The 24,549-nt window shown below is 33.4% G+C and overlaps 1 protein-coding gene across 2 annotated transcripts; it reads left to right on the top strand.

The window, feature by feature from the left end:
* The first annotated feature begins 697 nt into the window (after positions 1–697).
* Positions 698–24,266, top strand: LOC125060232 (ninjurin-A). 2 transcript variants are annotated; one of them, XM_047665027.1, is made up of 7 exons: positions 698–958; positions 16,530–16,626; positions 18,959–19,066; positions 19,706–19,777; positions 21,596–21,660; positions 22,466–22,639; positions 23,356–24,266. In XM_047665027.1, exons 1-7 carry the CDS (start codon positions 815–817, stop codon positions 23,560–23,562), a joined length of 867 nt encoding a protein of 288 aa, XP_047520983.1. In that variant the 5' UTR covers positions 698–814; the 3' UTR covers positions 23,563–24,266. The 2 variants fall into 2 exon arrangements, with proteins under 2 accessions (XP_047520983.1, XP_047520982.1); XM_047665026.1 differs by having other exon boundaries at positions 19,706–19,822.
* The last annotated feature ends 283 nt before the right edge of the window (positions 24,267–24,549 follow it).

Raw genomic sequence — 24,549 nt, 5'->3', positions numbered from 1 at the left:
GGACTACTTCCTACTCAGTTCACACCGGTTTCGCGTCGGTTTTCCCTTTAGCGCCTATAACTTGTTTTCTTAATGTTCATAATCTTGCTTTAACCGACGCAATGCATTTTTGCATACATTATTAGAAATAATGTGCATATAGTTGTTTGCTGGCTTTAAACCCCTTAGGCACAACGGACCTAATGAGCGTCTAAGTACGAAAACTGAGTCAACCAACCATTACCATTATTACCCTTTAGGTATATAAAAAGTTTCCTTATGTGCAGTTGTTATTGTATATCTAGAGTAAATAAAATAAAATAAAAATATTTTTAATTAATTACATATTGTTAAGAAAATTATACATACATATAACAATATCTTTTTGTATGTTAATGTAATAACACATAACTTTTTTAAATATTGTCTTATCGGCGAGTTCTACACATTTTAATCAATCTTTTTCGCATCTTTTGCTAGCTACAATATGTATGTATGTTTTTTATTAAGGAAGTGGACCAGGACATAGTCTTCCATACAAATATGATTTTCACCGAAGATCAGTCAGGGTTCAAGAACGCATTTTCTAAGAAAACGTAACAGGAAAAGCCATTTTTCGGGGTGTTCCGACGGCGACTGTCGTTTCCAAGTGTACATAGCACATTTACACCACAGATACCGGTATTTTTAGAGATCACTCATTAACTGGTGCGATGACTTTAGCTTTATTATTTAGTTATATTCAACACCCGCGACGAGGCAGACGTGTTTATGTGTATATTTCTTTAATAAATTAAAGAATTAGGTAGTGTCGTGTCGTGGTATAGTGATTAAAATGGAGAATAACAATCAAAAAGACGCGCCGAAATCAAAAGTTGATTTGAACGATGTGGAGATGGTTTTCGGTACACCAACGTCTCCCAAATCTCCTCGGCCTGATATTATCATTGAAAATGAAAAGAGCCCCAATAAAAATACAGTAAGTTTACAAATAGCTAGCTGTTAACTGCGACTCTGATGATTTCTGAGGCAAAGTTCATTGAACAATATTTAACAAAACTAAATAAGTTGACATAACAATAATATATTTCTTATAAACAGATGTATGTCAAATGGAGCAGATTATTTTCGGTCTATTTAATTTTTAAAAAAATTATGTTTTTTTCGGTATACTCTCGATGTATGGACCAGTCTTAATTGCGCGTATAGAACTAAAATATCATAAAAAACTTCAAACACAAGCTAAAGGTTTAAGTCTTACCATTTTGCTGCTCTCATTTGGAAGAAATTTAAATAAAATATGAATAACCTTATCAATGCTGATTAATAATTACATACAAACAAATGCCAATCATATTGTTACGATTGCTTCACAGCGATATCAGGAGCATAGCAACTACTGAGACGAGATACATATTAGTTTATAAGTTAAAAAATTAAATGTATAATAATTCATGATTGAAGGACATTAATTTTGCAATTATGTTTAATGTCAAAAGGATGTGGAAGTTGTTTACAATATAATTAATAGTCATCCTGCAAAATTCAAGATTTTTATAAAGATTGTTAAAATTCGTGTAACTTTTTCTAAATAAACCCTTATATTTTTTATTTTGTAGTAGATAATTATTGCTCTGACTAACACTTTATAATATTAGTAGTATCAATATTTTTACGTTAATATGATCATTATTAACAAGTACGGCACTCCCAGCGGTTTCGTAGTTAGCAGTATCGATTGCAGATCGTCAGGTCTTGGGTGCCAATCCAGGGCGAATCCCATATTATAAAGTATCACCACTACTATCACATGAAAGATCTTTCATTATTTTAAATTAGATATTGCAACAGCTGTCACCAAAACTGTTCTCAGCTGTTCTGGAGGAAATATTCAGAAGGCTAAGTTGGGATAAATACGGCGAAAGATTGAACCACTTTAAGGTTTGCTTTTATTATTTTATTTGCCTCAACACGCGATGGACTGGAGAAGATGGTCACAGACCTTGACTCGGAAAGCAGGATCGGTCTTAGAATGAATGCAGAGAAAAGTAATTACCAATTCCAGAAAGGAAATAAGACTATTATAAAATACGGAGCTGATTGCTCGTACCTCGATCAGAAAAAAATCGACACAAAAATAGCAAAAACATGGAATAGCTTTTGGGCGCTTAAAGAAGCATGAATAATAAGAAAACAAGCATAGCAATTAAAAGAAAGCTTACTTAGTAATACTTGTATACAGGTGTGTTAAAGATCGATGGAACGATGTATGATAGGGAAGAAAAGCATGGACAAAATAAAGAATACAGCTTTAAGAAAGATAACGAAGGTAAGGATGTTACAAGAAAAATAAATAAACTAAAGTGAAAATGGGCGGGGAACATGGCAAGAGGAACAGAAAAGTGGAGAAAAAAATGACTAAACTAGTGCCCACGGTACAGCAAACGAAAAAGAGGGAGACAACTAAGATGTAGATAAACCAAATGAAAGAAACAGCAGGAGATACATGGCAGAGAGTGGCACATTGCAGAGAGAAATGGCGGGATTTGAAGGAGGCCTTTGCCAAAAAAGGGCAGACAGATTCACTAGAAGAGGATTAAAACGGCAATTTGTTTAAATGTAAATGTATCTGAATAAACGCTATTATTATTACTGCAATTGTAACTATAAGTTAAGAACATTGCGTGCGTCAGGTGTGGACATAAAAATCACGAATCATTTCGTGATTATTTGTGCCGAACAAATCGGTCCCATTGCGCAAAAAATGAATACAGTAAACACTGTATACATTTTTTTACTATCTCAATATAGGCTTACCACTATAACATGGCCGAGTAGATAAAGTTTTAATATAATCAAAATGCACTAGTTTTCATACAAATGAACAAGGTTAAGGAAGATCGAGAGAAAAATATAACGGTAACATTGTCTCTTTGGACCAATTGCAGACATTGCCTTAATAATTTATTACATTAAAGTAATTAACTATGACTTGCTATGATCTATAAATCAATAATTAATGAAAGCACATAAAACTACAATATCGATGCGAACACGAAAACAATTCAATTGCTAATAAGTAGAAAGAAAGTTGAATAACTCACGAGAAATCAAAGAGAAAAACTGAATTAATGAACACCTTGTTCATTGAATGGAATTAATAGTGCACTTTTCGTTTCAACGCGAAAAATATTAAAGCATTGTATGCCTGCGTTTATGCTCAATCTAAAACCATTTATTTTATCGAAATAGGTTGATAAATCGTGGAATTAGTTACAGTGGCGTAACTCTACCATCTGGGGCGCGTGGCAAATCTTTCGTGGCAATTCTTTTGATGGGGCCCTATCAGTAAAAATCGTCCCTACTCAGTTTAATTTTAATAAACTTCGAGATTTTCAGCGTACTCAATTACACGTTGTGTATGTCCAACTAATGGCCATAGGTCTCCTCTCTTAGGCGAGAGGGAATGGTCTGTAGTCCCCACGCTAGCCCAATGCGTATTGGAGACTTTACATTCATCCATAGAACATAATATCTCTTGGGCAAGGGCCCTTTTGGGTCGTGGGCCCGAGGCATTTTGCCAGCCTTGCCATCCTATTGGTTAGTTATTAACTAAGGCGCGGTGACGCGAGTTCCAGAGATCATGAGACATTTTAGTTCATATAAATAAATATAGCTCGATGTTCTGAGTGATTTTCTGCAATCGCAGTCAGCGGTGTTTTGTCGCAAGGCATAATATTTTTTTTTCAAACTTTCTATGGGTTCCATTCTGGGCCCCATTTGACACTTTAGTGCTTAAAAGAATTTACATAAAAATACCGTTTGGCTACTATAAATGCTGTTGAACGGGAATATATCCTTAAATGCGATATTTATAGAGAAGTCCACAGTATAATAAAAAACTAATATACATAGATTTAAACTGTTAGTTAAATAAATTAAAAGTTAAACTGAATTGCTTTTATTTTTAGATATTCGTATATCGTGCGTAAAAAATAGGTTACTGATAAAAAACGTAAAAAGTACAGCTAATAATTGCGTTTTATTTTTAATATTCTATGTTATGACAATTTAAAACGTGATCATTAAAATTTAATTGCCACATGTGTAAAGTAAAAAAATCTATAGCTGTAGTACAATTTTGAATGTACATAATAGTAATAAATAATAATAATAAATAGCCTTTATTGCTGACACCCATACAATGTAATAACAATTATTTAAGTTACATAAAAAAACACTTAATTCTAACACATAAATAAAACTTAGTCTAATGCATCATATGACCCGTTTTTGGTAATCAGCGTGTCCTGTGACACGTAGGCCTCTTCCAGCTGTTTCCATTCTTTTCTGTTATTAGCTCTTCTTGTCCAAGTTGTGCCTCCTATTATCTTAATATCGTCTGCCCATCTCTTGGTCGGTCTTCCTCTTTTCCTTTTTCCATCTCGTGGTTGCCATTCTGTAATTATTTTTGTCCATTTCAACCTGCTATCTCTCGTCATGTGCCCAGTCCAGCGCCATTTCAACTGCCTTATTTTCTTTATAATGTCTTCTACTTTGGTCGTTGATCTGATCTCTTCTGCTCTTTTTCGATGTCTCAGTGTTACACCCACCATGCTTCTTTCCATTCCTCTTTGGCATGTTCTCAACTTTAGAAGATGTTTCTGAGATAAAGCCCATGTCTCGCAGCCGTATGTAACACATGGTAGGATACATAGATTGAACACCTTTTTCTTAGCTACTATTGGGAAGTCTTTACTTTTAAGTACTTCCTTGAGTGACCAAAATCTCTTCCAGGCGCTAGCCACTCTTCTTTCTATCTCAAGATCCATTTGGTCATGAAATGATATTATTTGCCCTAAATATACGTAGTGATCAACATATTCGATAGCATCTCCTCCTATTTGTATTATAATAGTTTCTCTATTTGTCATTATTTTCGTTTTAGATTTGTTCATAGAAAGCCCAACTATCTTGCTTGCTTCTGTCAGCTGTTGCAGCATAGTTTGAAGCGTCTTTGCGTTATCTGAAATGATCACTAAATCGTCTGCGAATCTTAGGTGGTTCAGTTGTCTGCCGTTTATGTTTATGCCGACATTTTCCCATTCCAAATTTCTAAATAAACTCTCCAAAATGGCTGAGAAGAGTTTTGGGGACAAAGGATCGCCCTGTCTCACACCCCTGGCTATAGGAAATTCTTCACCCGTTGTCTCTAGTTTGATATAAGCCGTGCTACTTGTATATATATTTCTAATTATACGTATGTATTTTTTTGGTATACCTTGTTGTATTAAGGCTCTCCAGAGGGAATCGTGCTTTATAGAGTCGAATGCTTTACTGTAGTCTACAAAAGCGATGTATAGTGCTTTTCCGTATTCTTTGCACTTTTGTATTAGCTGTTTTATAACATGTATATGATCTACAGTTGAGAATCCGGATCTGAATCCAGCTTGTTCCATGGGTTGTTGTTCATCCATTGCCTTCGTTACTCTTCGCAGGATCATTTTGGAGAAAACTTTATACATGTTGGACATAAGGCTTATAGGTCTATAGTTTTCTATGATGTTCCTGTCACCCTTTTTGTGGAGCAGTGTAATTATGTTCTTCGTCCATTGGGAAGGTATGTATTCCGTTTTTAGTATGGTGTTGAATAGTTCAGTAAGTTTTCTTAGGTTCCCTGGTGCTGCTGATGATACTTTGATCATCTCATTAGTTATGTGATCCGGTCCAGGCGCTTTTCCATTTTTTAGGCTTTTGATAGCATGCTCCGTTTCTGAAAGGAGAAATTTAGGTACCTCTTCTTCGTCTTGTTCAAGATTTACTGAATTCTGTAAAGTATTATCAGTCTCTAGTGAGTAGAGGTTTCTATAGAAGTCTGTTGCAGTTTTCAATATATCTTTTCTTTTCGTCTGTTGTTTGCCTACGTAGTTCTTAATGTTCGGTATCCATTGTTTTGTTTCTACGAGTTCTTTTAGAGCTTTTTTAACTCCTCCTGTCTTGGTTATGTGGTAATTAAGTGCTTCTATTCTTCTTTTGTTCCTTTCTTTCTTAATATTGTTACTAATTTTCTTACTTACTTCTGATATCAATTTTAGATTTTGCTTGTTTTTTCCAAGTTTTAAGAGCTGTTTTCTTTCTTCCATTAGCTTTTGAGTTTCTTTTCCAATTTGTTTCTTGTTAGTTTTTGGGGGATTGCGACTTAGAGTTCCAAGTATTTCATTTACTTCATTGATATATTTTCCTTCTATCTGGTTTTTGACTTCATTGTCAGGGATTTGTTTTACTATCATTAGCTTTGTTTTTGTGTTGTATTTATTTCTACTTTTCTTTGGTTCGATACATTTTATGGTGGCTCTTACTAATCGATGATTGGTGTTGAAGTTGAGTTGATTTAATACACTAACGTCCTGGAAGGGTTTCCTATTGTTGGTTCCGATGTAGTCGATTTCATTTTTGTGGCGTCCGTCCGGTGATATCCATGTCCACTTCTTCGCCGTAACTTTTTTGAAGAAACTGTTCATGAATGCTAAATTATTTTCGAGAGCGAGATTGAGCATTCGTTCTCCATTTTTGCTCCTTGGGCCGAAGCCGAAGTCGCCTATGATGTTCTCTTCACCAGGACGTCTGCGTCCTATTCTACCATTGAAATCGCCCATAACTATGATGTTTTTGGAAGTATTTTGTAAAACTGTAGTCAATTGGTTGTAAAACTTATCTTTGGTATGTTCTTCATGATTTTCATGAAGAACATACCAAAGATAAAAAATAAAAAAATCTATAGCTGTAGTACAATTTTGAATGTACATAATAGTAAGACACATAATAACAGAATTTGTACATATTATTATAGGAGAGGAAAAGAAGACTCAAAACAATATATGGCAGGGTCATTGCTCTTCTCAATAAATTACTTATGTCTTTTACTAGAACTGCTGATATTTTCATTTTCTTTATAAGTATATTTGCCGAAATATAGTTAGATTATCCATTAGAAGATTGAAAAACAAATTTATTTAAGCTTTTTATCTTCTACTTATGAACAGGCGTACTGTATACTCCATATGAAGCTCATTACTGGCCACAAACAAATCTTCTGGTTTACATTAAACAGTCACTGGGTATTCGCAATTCATTATTCTGAGGTACTTTTAGCTGTTTAATTAACCCAGGCTGGGGTTTTATAATAATAATTCGATGAATATATATCTAAGAGCGTGAAACTGACGCATAAAATCCTGCTGGATGGACTGGAGATTACGGGACTTCACTTTTGATACCATTAAATATAACGTACCACTATCCTGTTAAGATGACGTAATCAAAAGAACTTTTTAGATATGATTCATTTAATCAAAGGCTGTTATTTTTTGTGTTTTTGCGAACAATCATTGTCCTTCGCCTACACTTTTCAATTTTTTCACGCGTTTTTAATGTTCTCAAGACCTCTCAGTGTTTAATATCTTCGATACATATTCACAGTTTTGTTGGTAGGTGGTTTGAATGTCTTTATTGTGTGTTATATAATTAGACAAATACACTACGTCACATATACTCGAATTGACGCGACGCCAAGCTTAATACATTTTTTACACCTAATAAATAAAATTCTCGTGTCACAATGTTCGTTCCCATACTCCTCCGAAACGGCTCGACCGATTCTTACGATTTTTTATGCATATTCAGTAAGTCTGAGAATCGGCTACTGTCTATATTTCAAACCCCTCAGTGATAAGGCGTGTCCATCGCAAAAAAATTTTTTTTGATTTTTTATGTTTTTATTGGCATTAAAATGTTTAATGTTTAAAGAACTTTATTTCTCATTACAAAAATTATTTTTTTTATTTACATGAGAAATTTAATATTAAGTATATATACGAACGAGATACACGTCGCCATCAGCTAGCCCAATTCTAGTCTAATGGGCCCATTCTGATGTGTGTCTTTAATGCCCTTTTGAACTGATCAATCACGCTAATGTTACGAAGCTTAGACGGCAACCGATTAAACAATTGCACACCCTCATACCTAATAGATCTCTTTAAATAATTTGTGCGCGGCTTTGGCAAGATAAGCAAACTCGCTCGACGAGTATTGCGTGTAGTGGTGTATTTGATTTTATTAAATGATAAGTTACTATGTAGAGAGTTATTTAAAAATTTTTTAATAAGGATACAGGTGCTATAAACATATAGTTGTTTAATCGTCATAATTTTAGTTTCTTGGTAGATTTTATTAGTAGGTGTTAAAAAATTGTATCTGAATAGTGCTTTTATTAATTTATTTTGTAGTGTTTGTATTGTAGAAATTTTGTTTTTGCATGCTGTACCCCATATTTCAATTAGGTATATGAAATGTGGCTTGACTAAACAATTATAGATCAAATGACGTACAGATTGCGGAATGCATTTAGATATTGACCAAAATCTGCCTATAAGTGATTTTAGTTTGGTAATTATGTGTGATATATGAAAGTTCCATTTTAAATTTGTATCCATTCTAAGACCCAGATATTTCTCCCATTTTTTGTTATTGATTTCAACGTCTTGAACTTTAAGCGGTTGAAAGATAGGAATGAGTTTATTTGTTGCCTTGAATATTACATAAGATGTTTTTGAAATATTAATTGTTAGAAGATTTTGTTGAAACCAAGAAGATAGAACATTTAGGTCTGATTGAGCTTGAGCAACCATAGTCTGGATATTTGAACCAAAGTAAAATAAGCAGGTGTCATCAGCGTAGAGAGTGATTCGGCCGTGTAAACCGAGTTCGTGAATGTTGTTAATATATATTAAAAATAACAATGGACCTAATATAGATCCTTGTGGGACGCCGCATGTTATTGGTATTTCTGAACTTTGAGCATTACCTATTTTTACTATCTGGGTTCTGTTTGATAGATATGATTTGAATAATTTTAGTGCACGATCTTTTATTCCTATGCATTCTAATTTTTTAAGCAATAAGTTGTGGCTTACGGTGTCAAACGCTTTTTTCAGATCAATAAAGACACCCAGCACCATTTTCTTAGAGTCAATATTTTGTTTTATGTCGCTAACGAGATCGGCTGTGGCTGATAAAGTGCTGCTTTTTGATCTAAAACCATATTGACGTTTAAAAATGAAATTGTTAGTTTGCAAGTAAGTGTCAAGTCGTGAGTAAATAATCTTTTCTAATATTTTTGATATTGTAGGTAGAATAGATATTGGTCTGTAATTGCCGGGTTCGGTTTTGGGGCCAGATTTATGGATAGGAGCAACTCTGGCCTTTTTAAGAGAATCCGGAAATTCACCATTATGCAGCAGCTTATTAAAGCAGATCGAGAGATATTCAGAAATATGATCAACTACGCATTTTATTGTTTTAGTATTGATCCCATCTATTCCACTACTACAATTCGTGTTTAGTGTTTTTATTATATTAGTGATTTCAAGTGTTGTGCATGGATTAAAGTTAGATAGTTCAGAGTTAAGACTTTGAGGAAGTGCTAGTGTAAAATTAATGTGAAATTGTGTTGGTATTTCATTGGCTAGTTTTAGCCCTATGGTAGAAAAGTATGTATTAAAAGCAGCACAAATATCAGTTGTTTGAGTTAACTCTTTAGTGTCTATAATAAGTTTGGAAGGTGTGCAATCTTTATTTAGCTTGTTACTAGCCAATTTATTTATTAGACTCCACATTTTTTTAGGGTTTTTAGCGTGTTTAATAAATTCGTTGGAGAAGTAATTATCTTTAGTTTCCCTTATTTTCCTTTTGACCGTATCTCTTGTAGTAGTATATTGTGCTTGAACAACTATATTTGTAGGATCTTTTTTTAGTTCAGCCCATAATTGGTTTCTAAAGTGAATTGCACTAATGACTTCTCCACTTATCCAATCTTTCTGAGGTGGATTAAGTATCTTTTTCTTTACTTGTTTGCATTTCCTTACACAGTCCTTAATCGTATCTTCTAGTAAAGAATAATCAAGTGTTGCTACATCTAAATTGTAGGTCGTGAATAGTTTGTTAAATTTAGCATAGTCAATGGCTTCATATTCAGAGTATATTAACTGCGGGGCTTTGGATTTTTTTAACTCGATATAAAGTTGCCTATGGTCGGACATTCCTGTCTCAATAAATGCCATATGAAAACGGTCACTTCTTAAATTTGAGCACACGTGGTCGATTATTGATTTACGTGTTTTCGAGTCACGTGTACAATATTTTTTCCTAATTTTATTTATGATGTTATATCCAGCCTCGTCCATTACATCCATAATATACTGCTTAGTTTGTTTTTCATTCTTTTTCACTAGATCTATATTAAAATCCCCAAAGACTACAGCCCTCTTTCTTTCTCTTAGTTGCAAGCGAAGTTCTTCCAAAAACTTTGAGAAGTTTGTATCTCCAGGATTATACACAAGTCCAATTTCGGTGGCATATCTGTCTAATTTGACCCATAGGTAGTTGTTGCCATCTTTATATGTTGACTCCGACAAACTATGTCTAATACTGTTATGGACATAAGTTGAGACTCCACCACCTCTAAAATCCGATCTATAATTGAAATAATGAGTATAGTTTGGTAGACTCATCTCTTGGGCCTGAGTTTCATTAGTGATCCATGTTTCTGTAATGAGTACGATATGAACAGTTTTAGAAATTGTTTTTAAAATGCATTTGAGTTCATTAAATTTGCCTTTTGCTCGGATACTCCTAGCATTAAGGTATAAAAACGATAAGCGTGACTTGTGTGGTTGTAGCTGATTATGGTTTTGCAAAACTTCATAGGTATTTGTATCTGTGTTGAGGCGTTTGGTTGTATTTGTTACTTCGAGTTTTTTGGAGACATTTTGGTAATAGTGGGAATTCCAGATCTGTATTTAATAGTGATGTCAGTATCTCCCGCAGCCTGACGTCGCACTAGTTCATTTTTTAAATTTTGCAAATATTTTTGCTGAGCTCGAGTTAAGTCTGAATAAATTTTAATGGCTTCTGGAAATTTAGACTTGTTACGTAATAAGTATTTAGCCGTAGTATTTGTTTCGTAACAAACTTTGATTCTACGGTTTTTGCCTGGATTAAATTTTCCTATACGAAAGACCTTAAGGGGTTTTGGTAGACTGGGGTTTATGGTGGAAATCAGTTGTATTATCTTATCTTCATCCTTTAACGGTCCTTCCTCTGCGTTGATCGCTATTTGTTCAGGTATACCTGCAATAATGAGGTTTTTCTCCCGTTGATTGCGATCTCGAACCTCATTGATCAGATTTTCATTAGAAAGATGCTTGTCGATAAAATTGTTTGGCAAAGATTCATTGTTAGCCGTTTGATCTTCCACTTGCGACAGTCTGCCCTCCCAGGTACTCATACGAGCTTCAAGAGAGATTATGTCATCCCTAAATTTCCGCGTCACTTCGAAAATTGCAGCGTTGAGGTCGTCCCGCCATTGCTGCCTCAGATCTGCGAGTTTAGTATCCATATATTTTGTCAGCATTTCAGTATCGACGTTTAATGATGATGCTAAACTTGTTTTCGGCGACACGGATGAAGTAGGAGCAATCTTTTTGCTCTTGCACGCCGAGCACTTCCACTTTTTCCTATTCATCGGTAGAATTTTTTTAAAATCAGCTTCAGATAGATCAGCGCAGAAGAAATGCAACACCGTGAGACAAGATGTGCATTTAATCAATTCAGTATCAGAGGCATTTTTTAGGCATTTACCACAATCCATCTTGGAATATTATAAAATTAAAAAAATAAAAAGTATTCGTTTCGTAGGTATGTGCGCGCCAGGATTTGATCCACAATCGACAGTGTGTATGGTGTTCCTAACAACTTGTTACAAGTGCTAACCAATTCATTACTTGACTTGCGAATAAATCGTATATAACACAATTACGATTTGTCCAAAACAGTGTTTAGGTTTTATTTTAAAGTACTTGATTAGCACAAGACACTTTTAAAAGTCACTTCACTATTTTATGTCAGTTTTTTACAACAATTACTCTGATGTTTAACCACAACCAAACGAGAAATGTCCATCGCGGTATGGCGGATAACAAATTGTTCGATCACGACTAACGAATCACTGTTTAATACACTATATTGATTGTTCACAACTTATTACGTGAAACTGTTGCTTAAAATGTCATAGTTCCCGTGTTTTAACCTCTTTTACACACTAGTTCTATTTTTAATTTAAATCAATTTACGGAGGTAATGTTTACTGTGACGCGGTACCCGCTCGATGCATTAAAAAATACATACAACCTTAAATTTTCATCCCTCTACGATCAACCCCTATTTTTTATTATTGTAGACGAAGAGAGATGTTTACCTAAAAGTAAATAATTTAAACCAAGATAAATAAAAAAGAAGATCAGTATCTTATAAATTCACTAAAAGCTGGTGCTTTTAGTGAATTCAACACCACATTTGGATTGTTTTCCCGATATTCCCGGGAGTCGCCAAGCCCACCAGACCTACTTTAAGTATAGAGTCCTTTTTTAGGAAAGGGGAGATTTGACACTCCTGCTGCTTAGCTTCTCGGTTACAATTCTGCCTGATCGCGTGGATAGGCTACGTATAAAAAAATAGCTAAATATTTCAAAGATAATTCCTACTGCAATGATACATCGCATTTTTTATTAGACTAGCCTGGCCACTTATGAGCTATAATGGACCCAAATTGGGACTTTTAATTGCATAATTATTTTTGCAATTACTTACTTACCAAGAACCACACGAAATAAGTTCATCGACCCCTCTGAGTCAATCAACGTGACATTGCCAATAGCCTTCGAATTGTTTACCTTGAAAATCTCGAAGTGAGCTATGATTTTAGGAGCCTTCCAATCGATCTATTATCACATATGTGAATAGCTTCCGTAATTATGTGTATTTTTAAGGCTCACTAGAGCCACACACTTCATTCATACAAGAATATTTAAATTACGAGTATATGACCAACCACTTGTATAAAAAAATAAATTATTTACTAGTTTTGTCTAAGCAATATTATGTTTAAAGAAAAATAATTATACAGAATAGTATCACTAGTATTTATCCGAACAAACATAATTGGTTATGAGGCACAGGCTCATTAAAAGTGGGTAAAATTCTTAAGCGGCCGGCAATGCACTCGCGTACACACTGGCATTGAGAGTATCCATCCATATCACTTTTAAATCAATGAGCCTCCTGCCTGTAAGAACTCTGTGTCTGTTTCGTTATCATATCGGCGTGTGTCTCTTTTATTCAACCCAAAACGAGGATTAATTAAATAGAACCCTGGACCACCATTAAATGTCTATGTACGTTTAAGTTTAGGAATATTAAAAAAAAATTGTTTTATATTCCGTGTCCTCTAGATAATATGCGTAGTTTCCGAGTCCTATTTAAATGCATTCCTCGACAATTCAATATTTAATTTTCGCGTGCCAGTTATATTTTGGATGCCTAATAGGTGACACTAATTACTTTGCCTTGGCCTTGATTCTCAGTCATAGTAACTCACAAACGAGTCAGTCGCAGATAGTCATTCATAAGGGACGGATAATTGTGTTTTTGCGATGTCTCGACGGACGGATTATCGAGTAATTGAAATGTTTGTAAGTTTTTATAAATTTGTTTAATTAGAAACTAGTAAGCGAGTGTTCTGAAAATAACAAAGTAAAGACTCAGTTGCCAAAGTATATTTGATCTGTGATGGTTCTGTATACTCCATTTAAGACGTCTCTGTGTTACTTATACTAAAACGTAACATAACGTAAAACTAATAAATTTTCGAGGATTCAAATAATTGGGTTTAGCTGATGCATTTCAACATTTTTGATAGTAGATACCTCATTGTCTTATGCTTATGTACTGTAATACATCATCAAATCCCTTTCTATAACATATTTCCGCAAATGCAGCCAATCAAAAGCTACATTCCATAGTAGTTACCATTGAACTCGTGTTGCCTATAAATAGGAAATAACATTAAAATGATTGTATCTTTTATTATTATCACTGACGTTATACATACGAATATAGTAAACTTGGGAGTCATACTCTGTCGTCATTCATTTGTTAACTATGCTATAATTAAAAGAATATTTATTTGGTCATCACATAAAAATCTAAAATATAATTCCCCTACCATAGTTATGCCAAAAAGGAAGGCAGTTTTTTTGGTGACATATATTATGTCGCGTCTTGGATGTGGCGCGAAATTTTTTACAGAAGTAGAATCTTAATGGATGCTCAAATTTCTATCGGTTTGATTGATATTTTTATATAGATGCTCAGCCAACTGAGACACGTTATTCTCTCATCCGATTTTGTAGTTGTTCATAAAAATCGGAAGGATATCCCATTGGTGTATACTGTATAGCTACCGTTGAAACGCACGACTCCAGACGTAATTTTGTATTTTTCTCTCTTTTTTAATTACAATGTTGCAAGTACTTAGGAAATTGTTCTAAGTGATTGTAACAACACGCAAGAGAAATAAAAATTACCACAATATTATTTAGCGGTTGTAATAAATATCAATTAGAGGAAAAACGCAACATAAACTTTTTATGGCACTATTTGCGGTTTTTCCGAAGTTTTCTTTAAACTACATTTAACATTACACACATAAGAAATGGAATCGCTGAACTTGAACATGTAATATACCTAGTTGTTTTTTTTATAAGTCCTGTAGGGTTCCTGGGTCATCAAGGTGTTTTAAATAATAGAGGATTTTAGTTTTACTCTATATTAACTCTATTCAAACATATTTGTTTCGATAGTTGCTGCATCTATCTCATAATCTATTACACAATAATGTGTCTAAAAGTAACAAAAAACATTCAGAAATACAAGAACCCCTTCTCAATGCAATTCTTGAACTAGAGAAAAAGGTTAGTGTAGATTCATTTATAGTCCATTATTAAAAATTAAATTTAATACTTAAAATGTATCGAAAGTACTAACTTATAAGCAAATGCGGTACAATATGCGGTGAGTGAATTTCTCTGATAAAAATCGATAATTTTCTTCCTATCTGAAGGAGATATGGGCGTCAAGTCTTTTCCATTCCAGTAGTCCACACACGAGTCTGATGTTTTAATATAGAAAATATCAGAAAATTAAAACGATGTCACTGTAAGATCGGAGATCTCTAGCCGGTGTTACGTTCTTATACAATTTGTTAAATGGTCAAATACAGAACATTAACATTGTCGCCCCTTATTCTTTCCCAAGGTTTAAAATCAGCAGAATTTTCCAAATTCCGTCTCGAAAAAGAAACCTACGAGTTCAGACCCCTCTCTCTCGAATTCTTCGCGAATATAACATAATAAACTGACATATATTTTAGAAAAGTTAGCTTGTAACATAAACAATAGATTATGTTTGATGTGGTGCACATGAATAAATGAATAAAAAATATCTATGGTCTATCTAACCGAAAATTATATTATTTAGTTCTAATACATCAACAAATTTATATTAATTAATATCTCACTAGATTACAAGTTAAATTCGCAATACAATAACATTTGCGGTAAATTGTTTTGCTCAAGTAATAACTTAATAACAGTTTACGAACAATAACCCAGAGTAATGAATCATTGGAAGTGATCGGGTAAATCCTGTAAATGAGTCATAATAAAAATTAAACCAAGGCCTAATAACTAACCTATGACAACAGTGGTTTCTGAGCGCATCTCGATGATGGTTTAGAAACGCCTGTGTTTATTTATGCTTCGTTTTACATAAGTAAATTTTTTAGACTCTGTAGGGTATTAGCGGACTTGGAATTTAAGTTGGAACTTCTAGAATAATATTTCTTCTTATAGAGCCATTTCCTTGCAAAGGTTGGCGATCATCATGGCTAGTTTGATTTTGGACGCCGCGCTTCTAAACAATGACTTGGTGCTTTGACCAAACCATTGTCTTAAGTTTTCAACCCGGACGTGCGTCTGCGGCCAGGTCTCCTTCTACCTGCCACTTTGCCTTGTATGATTAGATGAATAATATTTAAAGAACTTTATTTTTCATTACAAAAAAAATTATTTACATAAGAATCTTAATACATATGTAGTTATATACGAACGAGATATACGTCGCCATCAGCTGTCCCAATTTAAGTCTTCTTGGCTCATTCTTTAATGCCCTTTTGAATTGGTTAAACGCGCTAATATTTCGAATTTTACAGGGTAATTGATTCAATAATTGCACACCCTCATATACTTAATAGTCTTCTTCAAATAATTTCTACGCGACTTTGGCAAGATAAGCAAATATGCTCGACGAATAACCTAATTGTTTTCTAATATTTATTTCTTTAGGTCTATGTTCTTGGGTTTTGTTTATATAAATGGCAAACAGGCATGATGATGACACCTGATGTTAAGTGATACCGCCTATGGACACTCAACGTCAGAGGGCTCGCGAGTTACTGGCCTTTTAACATTATTAAAAGTAACACTCTAGTTTAAAATACTCACATAATATTAACTATGATTTTAGATTTTAATCTTTGAAATTTAATCTTTATTTATAAAAATATATAATTTAATTACCATTTCTTTCAACAGGACAAGAAACATGGAACCGAAAATGAAACAGAAGGTTCTCACCAAACGCAGCCTCTGCTCGAATCAGACAAACAACCACAGTCACCACCACTTACAGGTAGCTTTTTAAAATATTTCAATAGATATATTTTAAGTGCCGAAACAACATTCTAATAATTCTAGACGGATGAAGGCAGAGACGATCTTTTCATCTTGGTGTCGTGCGTACGAATTACAGCTGTGCAGCACTATATATAAATCATTTATTCATATAGGTAACACAATGTACACTTATGAACATAATATGAAATGCTTCTAATTGTTCATTTCCTGCCAGTTCTCAAATAAAAGGCGTAGAACGGAAGAGAGGAACTGGCAACTCTCCGTCACTCTTAAATCGCCAAGGTTTTTGTTTTACACAGCATTTGTAAGGAGCTGTAACCATTACACCATGTTCCACATGACATCTTAAGTAATTAATAAAAATAAATTAAAAACAAAGATTTGTCCTCTATCAGCAGGAGGCTATATATGTATAATGTATAATTATATGTTCCCAATTATTTTTGCTCATATGGTGAAGGTAAACATAGTGAGGACACGGGCACGATTCAAAAATATCGACATGAGTCTGACACAGAAGGAACATATATATGTCTGTATATATTATCAAAGAAACGGATTCAATCAGTAGGCTCATAAAAAGTTGTATCGTCACTGGCTTGTTTATACACGGCTAAAAAACTAATAAAGAGAACAGAGGGAAATACGATGTAAAGTAAAAACTTATTTATTGCATCAATAAAGCGGTAAATTAATATTCCTCCTCCCATTTCTCCCTTTCAAGTCTCTCCCGAATCACCTGGTCTACTATCGGGGTGAGGTACAATACGTCTTCCTCAAACTTGGTCCACTGATCTTTCGGCAGCAACCTCTTCATTCCCGAATATTGTGCTGCTCTCAGCATCCTAAAGGTCCGTTCATCCAGGACCTCGGGTGGCAGGCGTCGCATGGCTTCGATGACGTCATCGTTTTCATACAAACAATCGTCTCGCATTAAACCATACCTGTTGAACCCAGCCAAGTTGTAACACCACTTTCTCAAGGCCAGGTTGTCACTTAATAGAACTTTGGTCACTCTGAACGCCATCCGTTCATAAAAAAGCGCAGAATGCGAAAAAACAATATGATTTCTGACACGCGAATGTCAAGTTGAAAAACGACAGAAATTTTCCTTCATAGACAAATGTCTTTAATGAAGCCCAAATAAAAACTTTTCTATGTCGTTTTAATATTGTGTTAAATTAAATAATACTAGCTGGTGCCCTCGCCTCGCCCTTCATCTGCGACATAATATTTATCAAAATGTAGCGAGCAAGATATATATACCTTAAATACCAGAAGCGATAAAAGTATATATTGTCATTTAAGATTCAATTTATTACTACCAAATGTGCATTTGAATCAAATTATCAATTTTTATTGTAGTAATTGTTCACTATTTTGGCTATAATGTATTACACATAAGACATAGATATATACTGTGGCTTTTTTGTAGGACTATTTTAGATAACATTTCCATCATACATTACATATTATGTGTAACTCTAGCGGTTTTGGCAGCGCACGCCAGAATAGCTCGCAGATGGTAGATTTTTTCCTACTTTCTTGATATTTTGGACAATTCACACAATATCTTTATTAATTGTAGCCTATATGTTATTCTGATGTATAAGCTATATTAATGTACAGTTTCATTAAAATCCATTCAGTATTTTTTACGTGAAAGAGTAACAAACACCCATCCATAATTACAAACTTTCGCGTTTATAATATTGGTAGGATACATGTATTAATTATTAATAGGAAAAGTTGTAAGAGAATTCTGGGGAACAGGAAAAAGCATTTAAATAATTTAAATACCTAAAATGTATCCGTCATACGAGACGAAATGATTTATCTTGTTATATTTAGATCGTGTACTAAACTCTCTTGATTAGTGTGAACGACATTTGGCACTCATTACGAGAACGCCAAGAGGAAAACGTAATTTTTACCAAAAAAAATTATATATCGCTACTCCCCACACTAGGGAGACCCTGTTTTGAGAAAACAATTATTCCGTGGTACATGGGACATGTTTAAAACTGTTTAAAAAAAAAGTAATTTTAATGTTACAACTATGTCTTATAAGACATTAAGGATGTGTGTATGAGTGAATGTGTGAATGAGTGTGTGAATAGGAGTGCATGCACATGTATTTGCGCTTCTCATACATATATATGTAAGCATAAGAGAAGTTGTAATGAAACATCTTTACGTCGGGTTTTGTAATTTATTATCGTTTACAGCCGTTAAAGGCGTATTATTTCAATATGCAGTACTAGTAAACTAACCAGTATCATAATAATGTTATGGCCTAGGCTGAATGCTATTTATTTAACTTTAAGGTCCAGAGATAGACGATTTGGATATTCCCCACGCAGACGCTACTCCATACCCGGGCATTGATGATGGACTTTTGGAACCTGGAGACAAAATGGAACCGCACGACAAACGTAAATTACTTTTTATTTTCACTAGACTCGTTAAACATTTAAATGAAATTGATGAGGTTCCATTGTGAATTAAAATCGGGTTTGCTGAAATAGGTTTTAAAAGGATCGCAAATAATTATTAAGTAAATTTTATTGTTCCCTTCAAAATAAAATGTTTGCTTTGAGCTCGCAATCCCACATAATAATAAATAATTGTAACAGACAACCCCTTAACATAAGTACATAATGTAACTGAGGATTTTTTTCAATTTGATGCATTTGTTGAAAAATATATAAAAATAAATAAAATGTAATATCACTATTTACAATTTAGTTATCAGTAAAAACAGGATGTGGCATATAACCTATTTATGCGTTCTTGACCGCAAATTCTGATACTTTGGTTTGTTTAGGAGTAAATTATTAATTGTTTAAGTAATTTAATAATTATGGTATGTATTTGTACTAAATCTATCTCATACTACTTATAGTCTTTGATAATCTTGATATTATGTCAAATCAAATCGGAATCAAGGTATATTTATGCATACATTCGTTTAATATAAAAAATAGATGTCAAATTATATAGTAAATAGATGAGAATACTGTTATTAAAACCAACATAATACAGCAACATAACACATGTTCTAAAAATTACAGACGACAGCGAAAAGCCTGAGCACGAAGGATCCGACCACTCGACGCGCGAAGACGGCGTCGGTACAGTCGACGGTAAATGGCCTTATCCAGACACCGACGAGCCTGACTATCCTTACGGTGATTGGCATGCACTCACACTAAACACATCCTAGAGGCAGAAGTCTACTTAAAGACTTCAAAATATTTAAAAATTCATTAATTCATGATTTAAGTGATTCAATGATATTAGAGCGGTTAGTTAGACAAATTAAACAAACAAGGTGTAGTTCAATTGTTCTTAACAATTATTTATTTTACAAATTAAATATTTGATGCTTATTTTTAACAATGGACACTGCAATAATGAATGAATATTTGATTTCTCACGATACGAAAATGTTTTTGTAAAAACCGAAAGTCATCTGAAAGGCAAATGGTTCACGGATAGTTGGGCAAAGTATATGCTTTATATATTAAGAGTTTTATTATAAAACATCGACTAACAATGTAATGAACATGGTTTAGTTTACGTTTTATAAAAAGGCGGTATGTGCATGTTAAGCGATATCATTCCGATCAATTGAGGTAACTTATCACATATCCTTTTCACCTATGCACGATTTTTGGTTTCGGCTAGCTCTGAAATATTTAATAATAAAGTATATTGTGTATACACCGTAACATACTTACTATGCATGATAATCACTATTATTTCTTTTTTATTATTCACAAGAAACATCTTTCTGCAGATAGCATGTTATTATTATAATTTGTCTTAATCAGTTTATTTATTAAGGATAATTTTATATTTTATATGCAATTTATAATAATGACTTTGAGCTTTTTTTTACGTGAGTTTGTCTTAGTCAATCATTTTCTTACTAGCGTTGTTAGTACCTTACTATGTCGTTAATATTTAGGTCACTAAACCAAAAACATGATTAATTTATTTATTAGAGCAAGCAATTGGCAAGCGTTTGAATTTCTATATATGTTTTATAAAGCAACTAATCTTTTACAAAGGGTCTGATTCATCGTATTGAATTGATAATCATCAAATAGGTGCATTTTAATGAGGAAGTGCATAAGTAATCGATTACTTGGTTCTGTCAATGTATGCATATCCCATTGTTATTACTTTCATTCAATTGATTCAAGAATAATTAAAACATTGGCAAGTTGAAAATGTTACTGTATATTAAAATAATTTATGTCCTCTGAGACGTTACGTATCAAGGGGTCATTTATGCGGCAGGCGTAAAACAGCGACCTGAATCATAATTATATCAATTGGGAATTTGTAACATTTTTACTGTAGGTCTGATAATAATATATGACACTATATACCCGACAGACGTTGTCTAGCAATAGTACGTTATAAACCATTATCGAATTCACTTGAACACACACAAAATTCATCGAAATCGGTCCAGCTATTTTGGAGGAGTGAAATTACAAGCACACACACAGGTTTATATATATATAAAGATTAAAGAATCACTAAAGCACAAATCGCTGTCTAATTGCGACTTAAATACACGTGGAGAAAGAAGAGTTTTCGACTTTCTACATACACTATTGTTAATGCGTCTTGACTAAGTCCCCTGTACGATATTCTGTAGTTATAGCGCGATCCCAAAGAGACATTCGCGCTACGGATATTGAGAGAACTACATTGAAATTGCATACAAAAACGTCGAGATAGTTTAACTTTAATACTGTTATAATAAAAAGTACTTGTTAAAACGTAACAAATTAATAAATGATATTCGTACTAAGAGACAAAAGATTCGGTAAACAAGTCAAAAGAAGTATAACTGTTTCAGAACATAAAGCTACACATAAGCAGGCTCATCACAAATACTTCAATTAAATCTTTTATAAATAATAATATTCTTTAATAATGGACAGATGGCGCCAACGGTTTCGGCTACAGGTTCAATGTTGATGATCGGCCCGGCTCCCCGATACCTGGCGTAAGTTAAAAATGCCTTTTAAGTTTATTTTCTCATATACAGGGTGGTCGAAAAGTCGTGGATCAAACGCAAATAGGGGATAGATGAGGTCATCAGCTGCAATACTTGTTTTAATACAATTATTTCACAAACGTGTTTTCACAGTAGTGTCCGAAGTAAACAAAAAGTTATAATTTGAAAAAAAAATTTATATCGTATAACTTAATATTATCTTCAATACACTCCTTATCTTCAAACAACTATACATAATATGTCTAACGCAAGAACTCACCAGTACCAATCTAGTGGATAATATGAAAAAGATACAGAATGTAGATATTTTCGAATTTTAATAAGAATTAGTAAAAAAGTCAATTTTCTTATAGAAACGCAAAATTAATTATAACTCTGCAGGGGTTGAGCTTAGAGAACTCCCGTAGAACAATTTTTTTCAGCTGATGACCTCATCTATCCTCTATTTGCGTTTGATCAACGATTTTTTGACCATCCTGTATAATCTTCTTTTATTATTTATAATTATTTTTATCTTATATTTAGGTTTTAGTTTATGCGACGCTTATAAACTTTTATGCCTTCTTACTTGAATCACTATTTCTCCGGGATTGACCCGGGACCTCCAGCTTGTGAAAGTTTGTCTTAAATTGGTAATTCAATGAGCCAATAATCAAAGTGTGATTCCCAGAATGAAAAGAGAAATAGGTAACTATCCACCTACTAACAATAGTAACGAAAATCGAACTGGACCGTGGCTGTGGTTTATATCTGTGGTATATATGTTTATATCTAAATCACCTTTTTGTCACAGTCTATCCCGGACGTAAACACCTACCAGCAGAAGAAAAACTTGGCTCAAGGTATGATGGACCTGGCACTACTTTCAGCCAACGCGAACCAACTTCGATATGTGCTGGAATCTGCATCTTCGCATCCTTACTACTACCCTAGTCTCACTTTTATTGCTATGAGCATTGTTTTACAGGTTAGTACATGAATATTTTGGACGATAAAGAAACACTAAACAAATTCTATATAAACGATAATATTCTTTTTATGACCAAGCCAAGCAAGCTTCGTAGCTGGCATTTGTTTCACTGATAAATTTATCGTCTTTAAACTGAGTGATTAACTGTCTGTGGCTTATAAAAAAAAAGGGTGCGTGTAGGTACTTACGTACGCGCGTAAGAAGTTATACTTCTTCGGCTTTCTTTATTTTTTTTAAATATTAAATTAATAAAAATATTTAATATTTAGTGTATTATTCAATTATTAATTAATATTAATAATTATTATGAAATTTTATTATTCATTCAATTTAATATCTAGGTATGTTTCATAACCTTTTAACTAAGTAACAATAGGTCTTTGTGAAAAAGCATTGCTAAATTTCTTTGAAAAAATATAATAATATAAATAATAAACTTATTTGTTTAAAAGGTCATTATGGTCATTCAAAATATTCTATTTCTTTTTACTTGTAGATTGTCTTATACCCATCTCGTTCGCGCACGCTCGGCGCCCGGCTGGTTTAAAAAGAATTCGTTAGTGGGCAACTTCATACTGATAATTTTATGTCACGGTGCGCGTAAAATTTCACTCTCATAAATTTTTCATAACGCGCCTAAAGAAGTATAACTTCAAGAAACATTTTATTTTGGTTTTAATTAGTAATCTCATATGTTTTAACTTTTTTTTTAGATCGCTGTCGGTGTGGGTCTAATAATGAATAGTAGATACAACGTGAAAGACGACAAGGACATTTGCAAGGCGGACAAAATTAATAACTTTACGGTACTAGGCGTGTTTCTGATAACCATAGTGAATGTGTTCATAACTTCGTTTAGTGTGGCCACTCCGAACGTTCCAGGGACTTCTGTGGTGGTAGCTTCAACCGGTAGTGGATAATTAGCTGATTATTTTAATCTTGGTTTCCAATTTGTAATGGGATAGTTACCTTTAGCTTAAACTTTTCGTTTTGGTTGTATCCAATATCTCAAACGAATACGTACCTAGTACATATCTTAACTTTAGTAGGCAAACGAACACGGAGCTTGTATCTTACGAATATTATTCAAATGTACTTTTTAAGTTTCAAATAAGCAATGAAGTGTTGCTCAAGTTTTTGATACTGATTTTTTTACTATTTAACTATACGTAAGGTAAGTTCATGTTAAGGTTACTATTATCATAGTTTGAAGGGACTAGAAATCTCTAGTCTAGACGATATACCCTAATGATCTAGAATCTTATGCTCTTTTTCAGTGTTTTAATGTCAAACCCATTAAGTCATTTCCGTATACTCTGTATGTGTAGTGTATGACTGTAGTGTTTAAATTTTAAATAACTTTTTAAAGTCACAAAGACACAGAGAATATATTGTTGTTACTACAATGTCTACTTTTGCCCTATTGATATAACTAAGCTTAAAAATGTCGCTCAAAATGTCCCGATATTATACACTCGACTGTTTTATATGCATTTACTATAAGAATAAGTTATAATAAGAATCTCATGTAAATCTTGATCTTATACCAGAAATCTGAAAACCGAATGTTACTTAATTTTAAGATATTTTTATTGAAGTATATTTATTTGTATATATTGGTAAACTTGTTTTACTTTCGATAAGCCATTCTGTTTTATAAAATTCTCATGTCACAATGTTCGTCCATATTCCTCCGAAACGGCTCGACCGATTCTTATGAAATTTTTTATGCATATTCAGTAAGCTGAGAATCGGAAAACATCTATTTTTCATCCCCCTTAATCTTAAATAAACATAAAAATAAATCTTAAGGATGGTCCCACCCCAAAATTTTTATTTTTCAGGCAAAACTTCGTTTTTATTTTTTTGTGATACAGCATACAAAAATAGATAGACAACCCTTAATA

This window comes from Pieris napi, chromosome 21, assembly GCF_905475465.1.
Source record: "Pieris napi chromosome 21, ilPieNapi1.2, whole genome shotgun sequence".
Taxonomy (NCBI): domain Eukaryota; kingdom Metazoa; phylum Arthropoda; class Insecta; order Lepidoptera; family Pieridae; genus Pieris; species Pieris napi.
This window is presented reverse-complemented; position numbering and strand designations above follow the sequence as displayed.

Coding starts and splice junctions, on each gene's coding strand:
- LOC125060232 (XM_047665026.1), top strand. CDS start 815: ATGGAGAATAACAATCAAAAAGACGCGCCGAAATCAAAAGTTGATTTG. Junction 16,627..18,958: donor ACAGTCACCACCACTTACAG/GTAGCTTTTTAA, acceptor TTTAACTTTAAG/GTCCAGAGATAGACGATTTG. Junction 19,067..19,705: donor AATGGAACCGCACGACAAAC/GTAAATTACTTT, acceptor TAAAAATTACAG/ACGACAGCGAAAAGCCTGAG.